Raw genomic sequence first — 13,393 nt, 5'->3', positions numbered from 1 at the left:
GCAAACAGAAACCTGTTATTATTCTAGGTAACACAAGCCGCAAACCATTCTCTCAAAAGTTTACTCGTATGAAGGCACATTTATGTGTAAACAGTAACAGCAGGGGTACAACAGTACACTAAAATGAAATTTTGGTTTTTGAAGTGTTCGGTTCAATTCAATTTCTGTACAAGATTTTTTTTTTTTTTTTAATACTTTTTTTTATTTTTTTAAATGTAAACAATAGAATTTGTGTAAATAAATGACACTTTTGAATATTTCAAGTGTATTACTCAGAGTTCAGCAAATTATAACAAAATTGTAACAATTATCAAATTGATTCATTCACTTGCGTTTCTTTGTCCATTAGTATATGTTTAACAAGAAAGCCAAAAAGTGTTCAACTTCTTTTTCAGACCGGAGTGTCCGACACTTAAAGCGTCCGTACGGCAACTCCCGCAGGACAGCACGCAGCGCTTAACTCGCGCTAGGAATTTTATGAAGGGGAAAAAACGCATTAAACAAATGCGAAACGCAAGTGAACCAAATCGAACATGAAACCCCAAAACGGTTCAATACATCCACGCGAACCTTTATTACACTTACCCGTCGCCTCCTTTGCCTTCTCCTGTCTGCTCTCCTTTCGTCCTCCATGAAACGAAGAACTATCGCTTGCCTCTGGAGCAGTAGTCTTCTAACGAAATCTATGTGCTTTTTCCGTCTCGTCATGAGCCGCTGGATTTGCTCGCTGGTGGAAACTATCCCCATCAGACATGCAAGTATCGCCGCTTTGTCCTCGACGGTGGCCATGTCGCTGTTTTTCGTTGTTTAGTTTTCGCGGTTTCATTTTGCCAGTGTTGGTTGTGGCGAGTAAATAATGCGTCACTGGCACAGACTACGACGTCACAGAAGTTATTATCAGGCACAGTACCTATGTGTGAATTCAAGTGTGGGGAAATTATGTTTGCTACATAACAAAAATAGAACTGTTTGATCTCTATTCCAGAATGAACTCAGATCCATACCGTATGTTAAATATTTTTGGAATCAATTTGTTGGGAGATACCATTTGGTCTACGGTATGGACATGGCCGTGGTACGGACTATCCCCAACATGTTTCTGTTGACAAATAGAGTCAAAGAAGTCTCTTTCAAAATTATCCATAGATATTATCCTGCAAACCACTACATGAAAAAATTTAAGCGGGAACAAACTGTTCATTCTGTGGAAATCATCCAGAGACAGTTTCGCACCTCTTTTGGACCTGCTCTCTTTCCAATAAATTTTGTAAAGACTTTTGCAATTTCATCGTCAGGAATCTACACGTTGACTTCAAACTCAAATGGGAAAATCTCATTTTTTGTTTCTGTAAAGAACTCAAGAATAAGAATGTCTTTATTATTAATCTACTCACGATGTTATCAAAATTCTACCTCCACAAATGTTAATTTAGCAAGCTGTTACCTTCTTTTTCTCACTTTCATAACGAGACTGTGTGCTACAGCAGATAAAACAATACTTGTAAAAAAAAAAAAAAGAAATAAATACTTTTTGTGAACAAGTGAATGACCGCATTTATTCATTGTTTTTTTTTCTTTGATGTGCAATGTTTGTAATGAAATGTTGGTATGTTTGCACCCCCAGGCATATGTGTTGTTTTGTTTTTTATTTCTATTGTTGTTTGTTCATCTTTGTCTGCTTATCATGTTCGTAAAAAAAAAAAAAAAATTTGGGTGAAAAAAAACATGCAAACCCAGAAAACCGGGACTTAATTACAAACAAAAGTTTCTTTTAAAATAATACACAGAATTTATCCAGCTAGACATTTTATTTAAAACGCGTTCAATAAGAACATTGATGTATGCTGTACCTTCTGTTCTGCAGCCGAAGAGTCTGTTGTACACTGATTTTGGCACTGTCCCTTAGATCTTTTTGGTTCAACTTTTACAGGTTTGTGATACGTCACATTAATAAGGGATTTCTTTTATTTTGGAAGAAGGTATTGTTCGCTTTGAGGACAATCTGCTGAAGTCTGATGCTGTATATCTAATTGATTTAATGAGCATTATGGCAAAATTTCACATTCACCGGGGTAAATTTATTGGAAGTAGGCATGTGCCGGTTACCGGTTTCAAGGTTTACCGTGGTATGAAAACGTCACGGTTTTAAAACCAATAAAAAAGCGTATTCGCTATTATACATTTCCCAAAAAATGCTGCCAGAAGTGTCTTGGAGCGGCAGCGCTCACCCTTCAGGCCTAACTGAAATGAACAAAAAGAATACATTTAAAACGTTGTACAATAGTATTTTTCTACGAGTGAGTAGCTTCATTAGCACAAACAGCAGAATGTGAGGAAGTCATATCCATGAACACAAAGAAAAAGTTTGCCAAAAAAAAAAAAAACACACATTTTCCCTTCAAATTCAAAATACAAACTAACTAAAAACTTACAAAGACGAATGTTAGCTTAGTCTTAGCTGCAAGAGCAACTTCGTTGAGGTTTTAAATATCACGGCCACTGAGAAACATGCTTGAATGAAGAAAAAGGGATAACATCAAAGATCGCTAATTGCGAGTGAATCTTGCTCTAAGCACAAATGCACGTTCGCTGGACAAGATGAAGTCTCACTCCGAATGTTTTTTAGATGAAACCTTTACACAACAATATTTAAATTTAAACTAACTTATACATTTTTAACTTGATAACTTATGAATTCTTTGTCTTTTTAACACAAAGGCATGGCATGTAGACTAGAGTTGACACAGTGGCTGAAAATGGCGAAACTTCACTTGAGCTTTTTGCCCCCTCCAAAAAAAACAAAAAAAAGTCGTACAGTGGATATATTTAAATTTTATTTAGAAGTGTTTTTACTTTTTTATAGCAATTATTTTTGTTCTTGCTCTAATCTTGAGCAATCTGAGCTGTGGCTGTGGGTAGTCTAAGTTCTATTGATTTTAATTTTATTTAAAATGTTTTTTTTTTGTATTTATTTTAACATTACAGTGGTACCTCTACATACGATCGCTTCGACACACGAACTTTTCGACATCCGACGTATAATTTGACTCGCCATTTGTTTCTACATCCGACGACATGCTCGAAATACGACAATGGCAGCACCGCAGACGAATGCACGGCGGATTTTCTTGTGTGACAAATCAACACAGGTTTCAGAAAAGGTTGGTACAGGTGGTGAAACAAGGAAAAAGTTGATGCTTACCTTCGAAATGAAGATGCAAATGACAGAAAAATATGAGCGTGGGGTGGGCATCCGTGAAATGGCTCAACAATACATCTCCACGGTCCTCCTCCGACCATCGTTCGCCAGTCTTTATAAATTAAGCTGACAATTCTTATTGTCTCCAAAGAAATCGCCAGCTTCGCCACGTTTTCATCATTTCTTTTACAACTTATTCAACACAAAACGCCTGCTGTCTGCCGCAATTGATGGTGTTCTCAAGAGAACATTCAAAGTGAAAGTGAAACTCAAGCTCACCGGTCTGTCTCTGGCACGTGAGCCCCGCGGTGCGTTCAGGTACACAAAAAAACGTCCGCCTTATTAGAACCCGATTCGTTACACTATTACAGGAATTATTATTATTCTTTTTATTACATTATTCCAATTTTGATTTATAATTTATTTGTTTTGCTACGTGTAATTGCCATTTGTAATAGCACCAGCAGTATTTTTTAAGGATTTAGTGCAGGTTTTTGGGCTGTGGAACGAATTAATGGAATTATAATGTATTCCTATGGGAAAATCCTGCTCGACATACGACCATTTCGACTTACAAACAAGGTCCTGGAACGGATTAACTTCGTATGTAGAGGTACCACTGTATTTTCATGTTCCAATTTGCAAATATGTTCAGATTTTTTTTTTAAATCCCGTTTTTTTGTAACCCATAAATCTCAAAATAACAGTTTGGAGCTGTAATTGCAATACCGTGAAACCGCGGTATTTTTCCTCAAGGTTATCGTATCGTCAAAATCTCATACCGGCACATGCCTAATTGGAAGGAAGCCATGTTTTGTTGTTTCTGCAATGAGTTCAAACATATTTTGATTTATAAACATTCAATGATTAATAAGGCAAACAAAACTGTGAATGTATGTAATATGTATGGTATATTTATGTTCTCTTTTTTTAAATCCCCTAGAGCAGGGGTCGGCAACCCAAAATGTTGAAAGAGCTGTATTGGACCAAAAAAAAAAAAGAAAAAACTACAAATATGTTTGGAGCCGCAAAAAATGAAAAGCCTTATATAAGGCTTAAGATGAAGGCAACGCATGCTGTATGTTAGCCTATATTAGCCTACTATCAAAATGACTACGTTGGCTACAAATACATAATTATTCTGCACGATTAAATGTTTGTTTTCCCTGTGGTGCATCCTGTAGACTAGAGAATGGCATACCACGTGAATACTCTGTTGTACGATGCTGTCTCAAGTTTAACTTCAGTATTAATGAATTAGAAGAATGATTGCATCATGTTTGTCCTAAAGAAACCATATTAAAACAATACATTTTCCTCCCCGCCTGAACCCGACACTCACTCTGGGGTTCAATCGAACTTTGGTGAAGAACCATTGCTCAAGCTGTAATGTGACAAAACGATACAACAACAAATAAATTATGTCTAGAAAGGAATATCGTCTTAATGCGTAACATAATTATGACGGCACCATTTTACATCTTCAGTAAACAACATTTGCGACACGCGTGGAAATAAAAGTTTTCACTGTATAATGTTAATATAGGACCCCTTGCTTGATTTCACTTTAATAAGCCTTACATCTGTAAAACTTGTGAGTTCTTGGACAGTTTCAGATTTAATTTCTTTGCAGTATGTTAGAATCGCATCCGAGAGCTGCTGCTTGGATGTGAACTGCCTCCCACTCTTGTAGATCTTTTGCTTGATGATGCTCCAGAGGTTCTCCATTTGGTTGGGATTAGGAGAAAATGGTGGCCACACCATCAGTTTCTCTTCTTGTATGCCTAAAGCAGCCAGTGGTGTTCCATGCAGCATGAGATGGGGCATTTTCATGCATGAAGATTTTTTTTTCCTGTTGGAGGGTAGTTCTTTTTGTATCATGGAATTAAGTGGCCAGTCAGAAATTTGCGCTGAGCTAAAGGAGCAATCCCAGCGTTGGTGCGCTAACGCACTTACAGCGTTGATAAAATCACGTGACCAATGCATGAACTGCGTCGACGCAGCCAAGACACGGCAAGCTTTGTTTAGAAGGAAGCGCATCTTTCAACGCTGCTGAAACAATCCACAACTCACAGTTCCTTCATTTTCTTCGTGCTGTGGAAAATGGACCAAACATTGTACAGGGAAAACGCAAGTTGTCAGCCGTGTGGGACCATTTTCATCTCATCGGAGAATAAGGTATTTATTTGAATCTTCACCGGGTTTGTCTCAGATTTTCGACTTTTCATGTTCCATTCAAATTAAAATGAATTTTAAGGTAACTATTAGTTTATTATTCACATTATTTTTTTGCAGGTGAAATGTCGCATTTGTACTTCCGACTTGTCATACACAAACAGTAGCCAACTTCTCAATGCTGAGGCATTATTGGGCCAAGCATGAGAATGAAGGTTCAACGTGTCATTTCACCCAGGCTTTCCTTTAATGCTGCCCTCAGTTTGATGTTTTCAGCATTTTCTTAGGTGCTCTTGAGGCCATCAGAGCAGCTTCAGACGCCCAGTGACAATGTTCACCATATTATCCTCACCCATGATAGCCAGAACAGTATAGGAACCAGAGGCCACCTATCAAAAGACAAGTTGTGCTCTTAAGTGTTGGGATTCGAGGCTGTCCCGCTCATGAAAGTTAAGTCGTGCTTCTGAACAATTATTACATGTATTTGGCTCACCTGTGTAAGTCCAGCATCCTGGACCAAGTAAGTGGGCAGACAAAGGCTCATGGCATGGGCCTGCAGCTCTAAAAGATGGGCCACATCGGTACCCCGCAGTACAATTTTCTTGGCCCTGTAGCACACGATACAAACGAATTTAACATATTGTTAATATGGTCACAATCAAAGTTTCTAGATGGTCATTACTTTTTCCATGCTCGTCAGTTATAGACAAAACTTGAAATATGTCAGACTGCAGTGCTATAGGCCTGTGTTGCCTTATTAAAACTGTAACAAAGAGCAAAGACCTTTTGAATGTCGAGGGGCCTCATGTACAAAAAAATTTGCGTGGATTCCCTTTTGATAAATGGCTTACACTAAAATCGATCACAACCGCATTTCCTTTGTACATCCCAATCCACGGGAAAATTAGGCTAGAAATCGAGGCTTCTAAAGCTCTATAGGCTTCGTAAAGTATGGGTGCAGAAATAAGACAAGGATATGCATATAATGTGGTGCACATGTCTTCCTGTAAGTTCATCTTAGTGTTTGTCTTGTGCCAGTCATGTTATGTTCAGGGGTGAAAGTAGGCCGGAACACCGTTCCGGTATAAGATTAGGGGCCGGAACGCATATTCTAGTATACGGTGCTTTGATCTGGAAAATATGACGGCAACTATCAAAACCCTATGTAAAAAAATACATAAATAGATAAACTGCCAGGCTGCCACAGGCGTATCTCATCTCCAAGAACAAAACAATTTACTAACATCAGATTCACATACACAAGTGTTAACAACAAGCATAATTAAGTGCTTGTGTAGCGTAATCCGATTCCACCGATATTTACAGTGTATCACAAAAGCGAGTACACCCCTCGCATTTCTCCAGATATTGAAGTATATCTTTACAAGGGACAACACTGACAAAATGACACTTTGACACAATGAAAAGTACTCTGTGTGCAGTTTATATAACAGTTAATTTATTTTCCCCTCAAAATAACTCAAAATTTAGCCATTAATGTCAAAGTGTCATTTTGTCAGTTCTGTCCAATGAAAAGATATCGGCAGAAATGCAAGGGGTGTAGTCACTTTTGTGATATACTGTATGTTAGGCTACTTAATAATTTCCTTATAATTTAAAAAAAGCCAATGTTATCTTCAAAATATATTCCATTTCACTGGGCATTTACTTATTTTTGTGAATGTATGTTACTGATATCTTTATCTTAAAACACAAAAAGTAAATGTTTACATTAACTTCAATTTTAATGTACATCCTATGTCCGTAAGTAGTTAAAATTGAGGTTTTGCATTTAAATGTGAGGAAATGAAGGAAAATAAAAATTATGGAGGTTGGGTTTACTGCTGTATAAACGTTTATTTCGCAAATACAATTGTGAATGAAAATAATTTTTAATGTGTTATAGAAATAACATAAGAAAGGTTTTTTTTTAAATGCTGTTATAGGACGCTCGCTCGGTTCTGCTCGTCTATAGCCATGTAAAGTAGCCGTGTTCTGGACTCAGTTTAATACCGATATTCACGGATTTCAGACAATAGTAATGTATATCTTATATATATAGGGGTGTAACGTTACACAAAAATCTCGGTTCAGTACGTACCTCGGTTTTGAGGTCACGGTTCGGTTCATTTTCGGTACAGTAAGAAAACAAAATGCAAAATATACAGTGGGGAGAACAAGTATTTGATACACTGCCAATGGGTTTTCCCATTAACAGTGTATCAAAGTTCTCCCCACTGTAAATGTGCTAGTTGTTTATTACACACCTTTGTGATTTCAACAATAGGAACATTAGCCTATACAAAGCTAGAATTCTGCTCAAAAAGTAGCGGGTATTTAAAGATAATCCAACAACAATTTGCCTTTCAGACCCTGCGTATTGGTCAGCTTTCTTTCTGAAAGAAAGAAGAAAAAAGAAGTCATGTGCTAAAGAGAAAAGCAATCCCAATGACAAAGATTTTAACATGTATTTTACAAATGAAATGCCTCAATGGATCTTTTTTTTTCTTATGAACGGTTTTCAAACGCTTTATCGGTGGATTTTCTCAAGTTAAAGCGCCACACAGAAATTAATAAATTTAATTGTGTAAGCAGGATCTGTGTATTATTCTAATCATTTAATTACAGGTGTTTTAGCTCATTTCAAGTAATTTTATTTAAATGGGCTATTACAATTGTGATGTAGTATTCATTTATATTGTATATTTTATGTTGTATAACTTTAGTTCCTATGTGAATATTAGTTCCTACTTGTTATGTTGTGGTAGGAGGGTTTTGTATAGAACACGGGGCCGTGTTGGTTATTATTATAGCAGAGAAGACCGCAGTAAATCAACAAAGACAAGTCAACTGTGCCCTGATCTACCACTCAAGAGATCTGATGGACTCAAAAAGTTACGATTGCATATTAGTTTGAAAATCGACTGGATCCACCGTATTTTTACAAGAGTGAATTCTGGTCTGCCCGATCCTAGCTACCGGTAGTAGTATTGACGCAGGTGGGTCGCGTCTCGCGTCAAATAATAAACTCTGCCGTTCTTTTCGCGTGCATCGCGTTGAGCCGCTTCTGGGACGTGTCTAACACGCGGCCGCACTGCGACTGGTGTGCATTGGCTGAATAACTTTAACACCCGCATTTCACTGCGTTCTCGCGGTGGCCACGGTGTCGCGTCGTTGACGTTTCTGGGTTATACTGTCCTACCGTGTTGGTCCTCATTATAGTAGAGAAGACTGAGTAAATATAATCTACACAAAGAAACTGTAATCCGATCGACTCACAGCCTCGAAAAGTAAGGGTTACATTACGTCAGAAACTCGTTCGGTACGCCTCCGTTCCAAACCGAGCACCACGTACCGAAACGGTTTAATACAAATACATGTACCGTTACACCCTTAATATCTTGCATAATGATAATCAGCAATGTTTTATGTTAAACTGTGCTGGTGGTTGTGCTTGACTCATTTGTACAAATGTAGGCTCGGCTTACAGCAGTGGGATGGTGGGTGGATTATAAACCCCACAGTGACCAGGTATAATGCTAGGTGTGAAATGCCCTGTATAACCTTATCCATCCTCGTCTAGACATAGCCTGAGAGTCCATGTCAAAATGTGGATGGTTTGGTGTTTTTGGGGAAAACTATGGCCATTTGTCATCTACAGAACACCGTATGATCACTTTTTCACTGCTCTTGGCTAGACGCACAATTTTGCTAAGATGGAAAGGTGCTGCTCTGCCCACGCTTGACCAGTGGCTTCGCGATCTAATGTCTTGTCTCAAGTTAGAAATGCTGCGCTTCTCTATGACCAGGTCAAGGAGAAAGTTTCATTTGACATGGGATCCTTTTTTGACCTATTTTCACAATACTCTAACAAAGCCATGAGTTATGCTTGATGTGGGGAGACGGCTCTTGAGACATGTGTATAAATATTACTATTATTATATTTAATTTTCCCTTTCTAGAGGTTAGCGAATATATATGTATATGGACATAAATACAACAGCTTTGATTGTCTGTGATGCACTGCTAATAACCTATCACTGGTATGCATGGTGTGCCTGAATTATATAACTAGTCAGGACAGTTGGGGTTGTGGGTGGGAGGGGCTGTTTTGATTTTCTTTACGCTTCTGTTTTTCATTTGTAATAATATTTTGTTCATAATTGTTGTTGTTTATTGTGGTTCTATGTACATTAAAAATGAATAAAAATATTTGAAAGAAAAAAAAAAAAAAATGTGGATGGATAAGGTTATACAGGTTATTTCACACCTAACATTATCCTTGAGCACACAGGCATAGCACATTATATTCCGTCCCAGTCAGTTTGGTTTAACCTAAAATGTTGCTGATGATCTTTCTGCGCAATGAACATGAGCAGTGAACGTGAACGGCACGTGAATCTTAATCTGCAGTTCGATGGCAACCCATCGTCAGCTGTAATGGGCTCCAACTCCGCCATGACCTTCCTGACGACAAGCGGAAGATGAATGATTATCGGTTTTTGTCTACATTTTTTTTTTTTTTTTTTTTTTAAACTAAATCCCGTAAAACGGTGTTTCCCAACCACGGTGCCCGGAAGTCATTCTATTTAAGCTGTGCTCATTCGTGGGAACTTCTCAGTTGTCTCCCCTTTCACTAATGGACGGAGGTTTTCAGTCGATTAAAGCAAAGCTGATTTGGAAATTCAGAAGTTCTCTAATGCAAACTTGCCGCATCTCACAATAAGTCGTGCACACAAAATTTTATGTGAAAACAGCAACCCCTCCTTCACACACACAGAGTGATTGAAAAGTAACTTCTTACAACTTATTCAAATGTTTAAATATTTTTCTCAATTTTGTGGTGTACATTCCTTTATGTGTAGCAATTAAATGTATTTTCTTGTTTTCTTTTCAGATCTGTTAATTTGTTGGAGATTTCAGAGCCCTATAAAAATGGCTGAATGTCTTACTCCATGTGAACCTGCCCAGTTAGCAGCACGTTATGAAGTTTAGACATTTGTTGTTTAAGTGCAGTGGTCGGCATAGTGACAGAGTGGTAAGCACATCCGCCTCACAGTTCTGAGCTCAAGAGTTCAACCTTGGGCTCCGGCCTTCCAGTGTGGAGTTTGCATGTTCTCCACGTGCCTGCGTTGGTTTTCTCTGAATACTCCGGTTTTTCCCAAAAACATGCATGGTAGACTGATCGAACACTCTAAACTGTCCCTAGGCATGAGTGTGTGCTCCAATGGTTGTTCGCCTCCTTGTGTCCTGTGACTGGCTGGCAACCAATTCTGGGTGTACCCCGTCCATTGTCCATGGTTAGCTGGGATTGGCTGCAGCCCCCCGGTGACCCTTGTGAGAACAAGCGGCTCGTAAAATGAGTGCATACATGTTCAAGTGCAAAAGTGGTGGAGAACATTATGGGCAGATACGATAGTAAACAGTTTGTAATAAAAGGACCTCTATAAACAGAATTTGGTCAGGAAACCTGGTCAATACATACAATCTTATTAAACACATCCACAGATTCTCGATATAAGTTTAAAAGAGCTTGTTTTCTAGTTAGGGCCCGAGCACTAAGCGTGCGAAGGCCCTATTGTTTTGCAAAGGCTTTTTTTTTTTTTTTTTTCCAGAGCAAATGAAAACGGCCAATTTGGAGGCCTGAACATGCACGAAAAGTCACCAAAATTTGCACCTACGTGCGGAAAATTGTAAATTTCGATAATTTTGTAACGTTGCAAAAGAATGTAACAAAATGGCTCAGTGGCGCCCCCTTGAAATTTTAAAATTCGCCTATAACATTAGGGTCCGTCAGCGTAGAGCAATGAAATTTGGGGAGTCTGTACCTTGTCCAAAACCGCTCCAAAAAAGCATTGGCACCCATATTCCAAACCCAACAGGAAATCGGTTATTTTGGATCGAATATGAAATTTTTATCGATTTACAGGGTGCACATTTGAGACCTTTTCGCCGAGGGAGTTAGTTGGATCATCTTCAAAATTGGTGAGACTGTTCAGGAGACATATGAGATCTTAAGTTTCTAAAATGGTGTGTTTTCATTCACGGGTCTGACCTGGGCGTGGTGCCAAAGTCGGCCATTTTTTCGGCAAAACACCGAATTCAGTAAATGGCTAATAATTCCTTGACACAACTTTCAATCTTTTTCATATCTGCCATGTATATGCGGTATCCCAGCCTGAACACGAGTGCATTGAAATATTACCCATTAGGCCTAGCGCCCCCTAGTGAGAACAGGAAATGCCTTTTTTTACGAGACAGGTTCCTCCTCCAAGGGAAAAAAATCTGTTGACCTCAAACCTGCATCAGGGGAGCCTTAAGACCTGTGTTCAGGTGCCTGATGAAAAATATTGAGGTTTCGTTGAAGCGGAGGGGTCCAAACATGAAAGTGAAAATGATCGTCAACAATTTGTCTCGCAAAATACTTTGAACAGTCATAACTCAGCAGATATACAACATATCTGCGCCAAACTTCCCATGCTTGTTGAGAGTCATACCCTGAAGGGTCCTGTAGGGGTCATTTGCATCAACTCTACAGTGCCAACTAGTGGCGACAGAAAGGAGTTTTTAAAAAGGCCTTTCCTATTGGGTTTTTTCAATGTAGAGCAATGAAATTTGGGGAGTAGATACCTTATGCCTAACTGCTCAAAAAAGCCTCTTGCACCCATATTCCAAATCCAACAGAAAATCGGGTATTTTGGATCGAATGTGAAATTTCTGTCCATTTCTAGTACAGTTTACATTTGGAGGCCTGGACATGCATGAAAACTCACCAAATTTTGCACATACATGCGGCTTTGTGTGGATTTCGATAATCTTGCAATGTTACAAAAAAATGTAACAAAATGGCTCAGTGGCGCCCCCTTGAATTTTTCAAAAAGGCGTTTCCTATTAGGTTTTTTTAACGTAGAGCAATGAAATTTGGGGAGTCGATACCTTGTGCAAAACTGCTCCAAAAAGTCTCTTGCACCCATATTCCAAACCCAACAGGAAATCGGGTATTTTGGATCGAATGTGAAATTTTTATCAATTAACAGGGTGCACATTTGAGACCTTGTCACAGAGGGAATCAGTTGGATCATCTTCAAAATTGGTTAGACAATTCAGGAGACATATGAAATCTAAACTTTTCAAAATGGTGCGTTTTCATTCATGGGTCTGACCTGGGCGTGGTGCCAAAGTCGGCCATTTTTTCGGCAAAATGACAAATTCAGTAAAGGACTAATAGCTCCTTGAAAAAACGTTCAATCTTTTTCATATCTGGCATGTATGTGCGGCATCCCACCCTTGACAATTGAAATATTACTCATTAGGCCTAGCGCCCCCTAGTGGGAACAGGAAATGCCTTTTTTACGAAACAGGCTCCTCCTCCAAGGAAAAAAAATCTATTCACCTCAAACCTGCATCAGGGGAGCCTTAAGACATGTGTTCAGGTGCCTGATGAAAAATACTGAGGTTTGGTTGAAGCAGAAGGGTCCAACAGGAGAAGTAAAAATGACTGAAGCCATTTCGTCTCACCACAAGTTTTGAACAGTCATAACTTCTACAACATATCTGCGCCAAACATATCGTGCTTGTTGAGTCATAGTCTGAAGGGTCCTGTAGGGGTCATTTGCATCAACCCTACAGCGCCAACTAGTGGCAATAGAAAGTCACTCATTTTTTTTAAATATATGTCCAGTTCTTTTCAGGTTGGTCATTGTAGTTTCGAGACCTTTTAAAATACTTATTTTACGGCCCATGTCCACATGTCTCTGTCTGTTGCTGTGATGACCCTTTATTCGCTCCTTTTTTTGTAGTCCTCTGTCCAATAGGGGTTTTTATCTCTTAGGTGTGTGAATGTAAAGAGGCAACTTTTGCGCATGTTAGGTTCTAATGAGATGATTAGAGAGGACGATCTGCCACCACCCTGACCTGCACACTGTCCGAGTTGCATGACGTCCGAGTTGCGCTAGATTGCGAGGGCCCGTTCAGTCCTGCTTGCAGGCCTAGTTATTACTGTAATTTGTGGACCATAAC

The 13,393-nt window shown here is 38.9% G+C and overlaps 1 protein-coding gene across 2 annotated transcripts in view; it reads right to left on the bottom strand.

Annotated features, from left to right (window-relative positions):
* The window catches only part of si:dkey-19e4.5 (UBA_like_SF and PTH2 domain-containing protein), a 38,766-nt gene that overhangs the window by 15,848 nt on the left and 9,525 nt on the right, over positions 1 to 13,393 (bottom strand). Inside the window, exons 6-7 of one of the 2 annotated variants that reach the window (XR_009064479.1) lie at positions 5,868 to 5,982; positions 586 to 5,763 (exon numbers count right to left, since the gene is read on the bottom strand). Coding sequence is in view for 1 of the 2 variants with exons in the window: in XM_057847058.1 (XP_057703041.1) it covers positions 5,677 to 5,763; positions 5,868 to 5,982 (202 nt within the window). In the remaining variant the exon portion in view is untranslated. Of the gene's footprint in view, position 1; positions 5,764 to 5,867; positions 5,983 to 13,393 lie in introns of those variants that run through there. The other variant, XM_057847058.1, reaches the window with a different exon arrangement.

This window comes from Corythoichthys intestinalis, chromosome 9 (genome assembly GCF_030265065.1).
Source record: "Corythoichthys intestinalis isolate RoL2023-P3 chromosome 9, ASM3026506v1, whole genome shotgun sequence".
In the NCBI taxonomy this organism is placed as follows: Eukaryota; Metazoa; Chordata; class Actinopteri; order Syngnathiformes; family Syngnathidae; genus Corythoichthys; species Corythoichthys intestinalis.
Note: the sequence above shows the minus strand (reverse complement) of the source record. Positions and strands in the feature narration are given on the sequence as shown.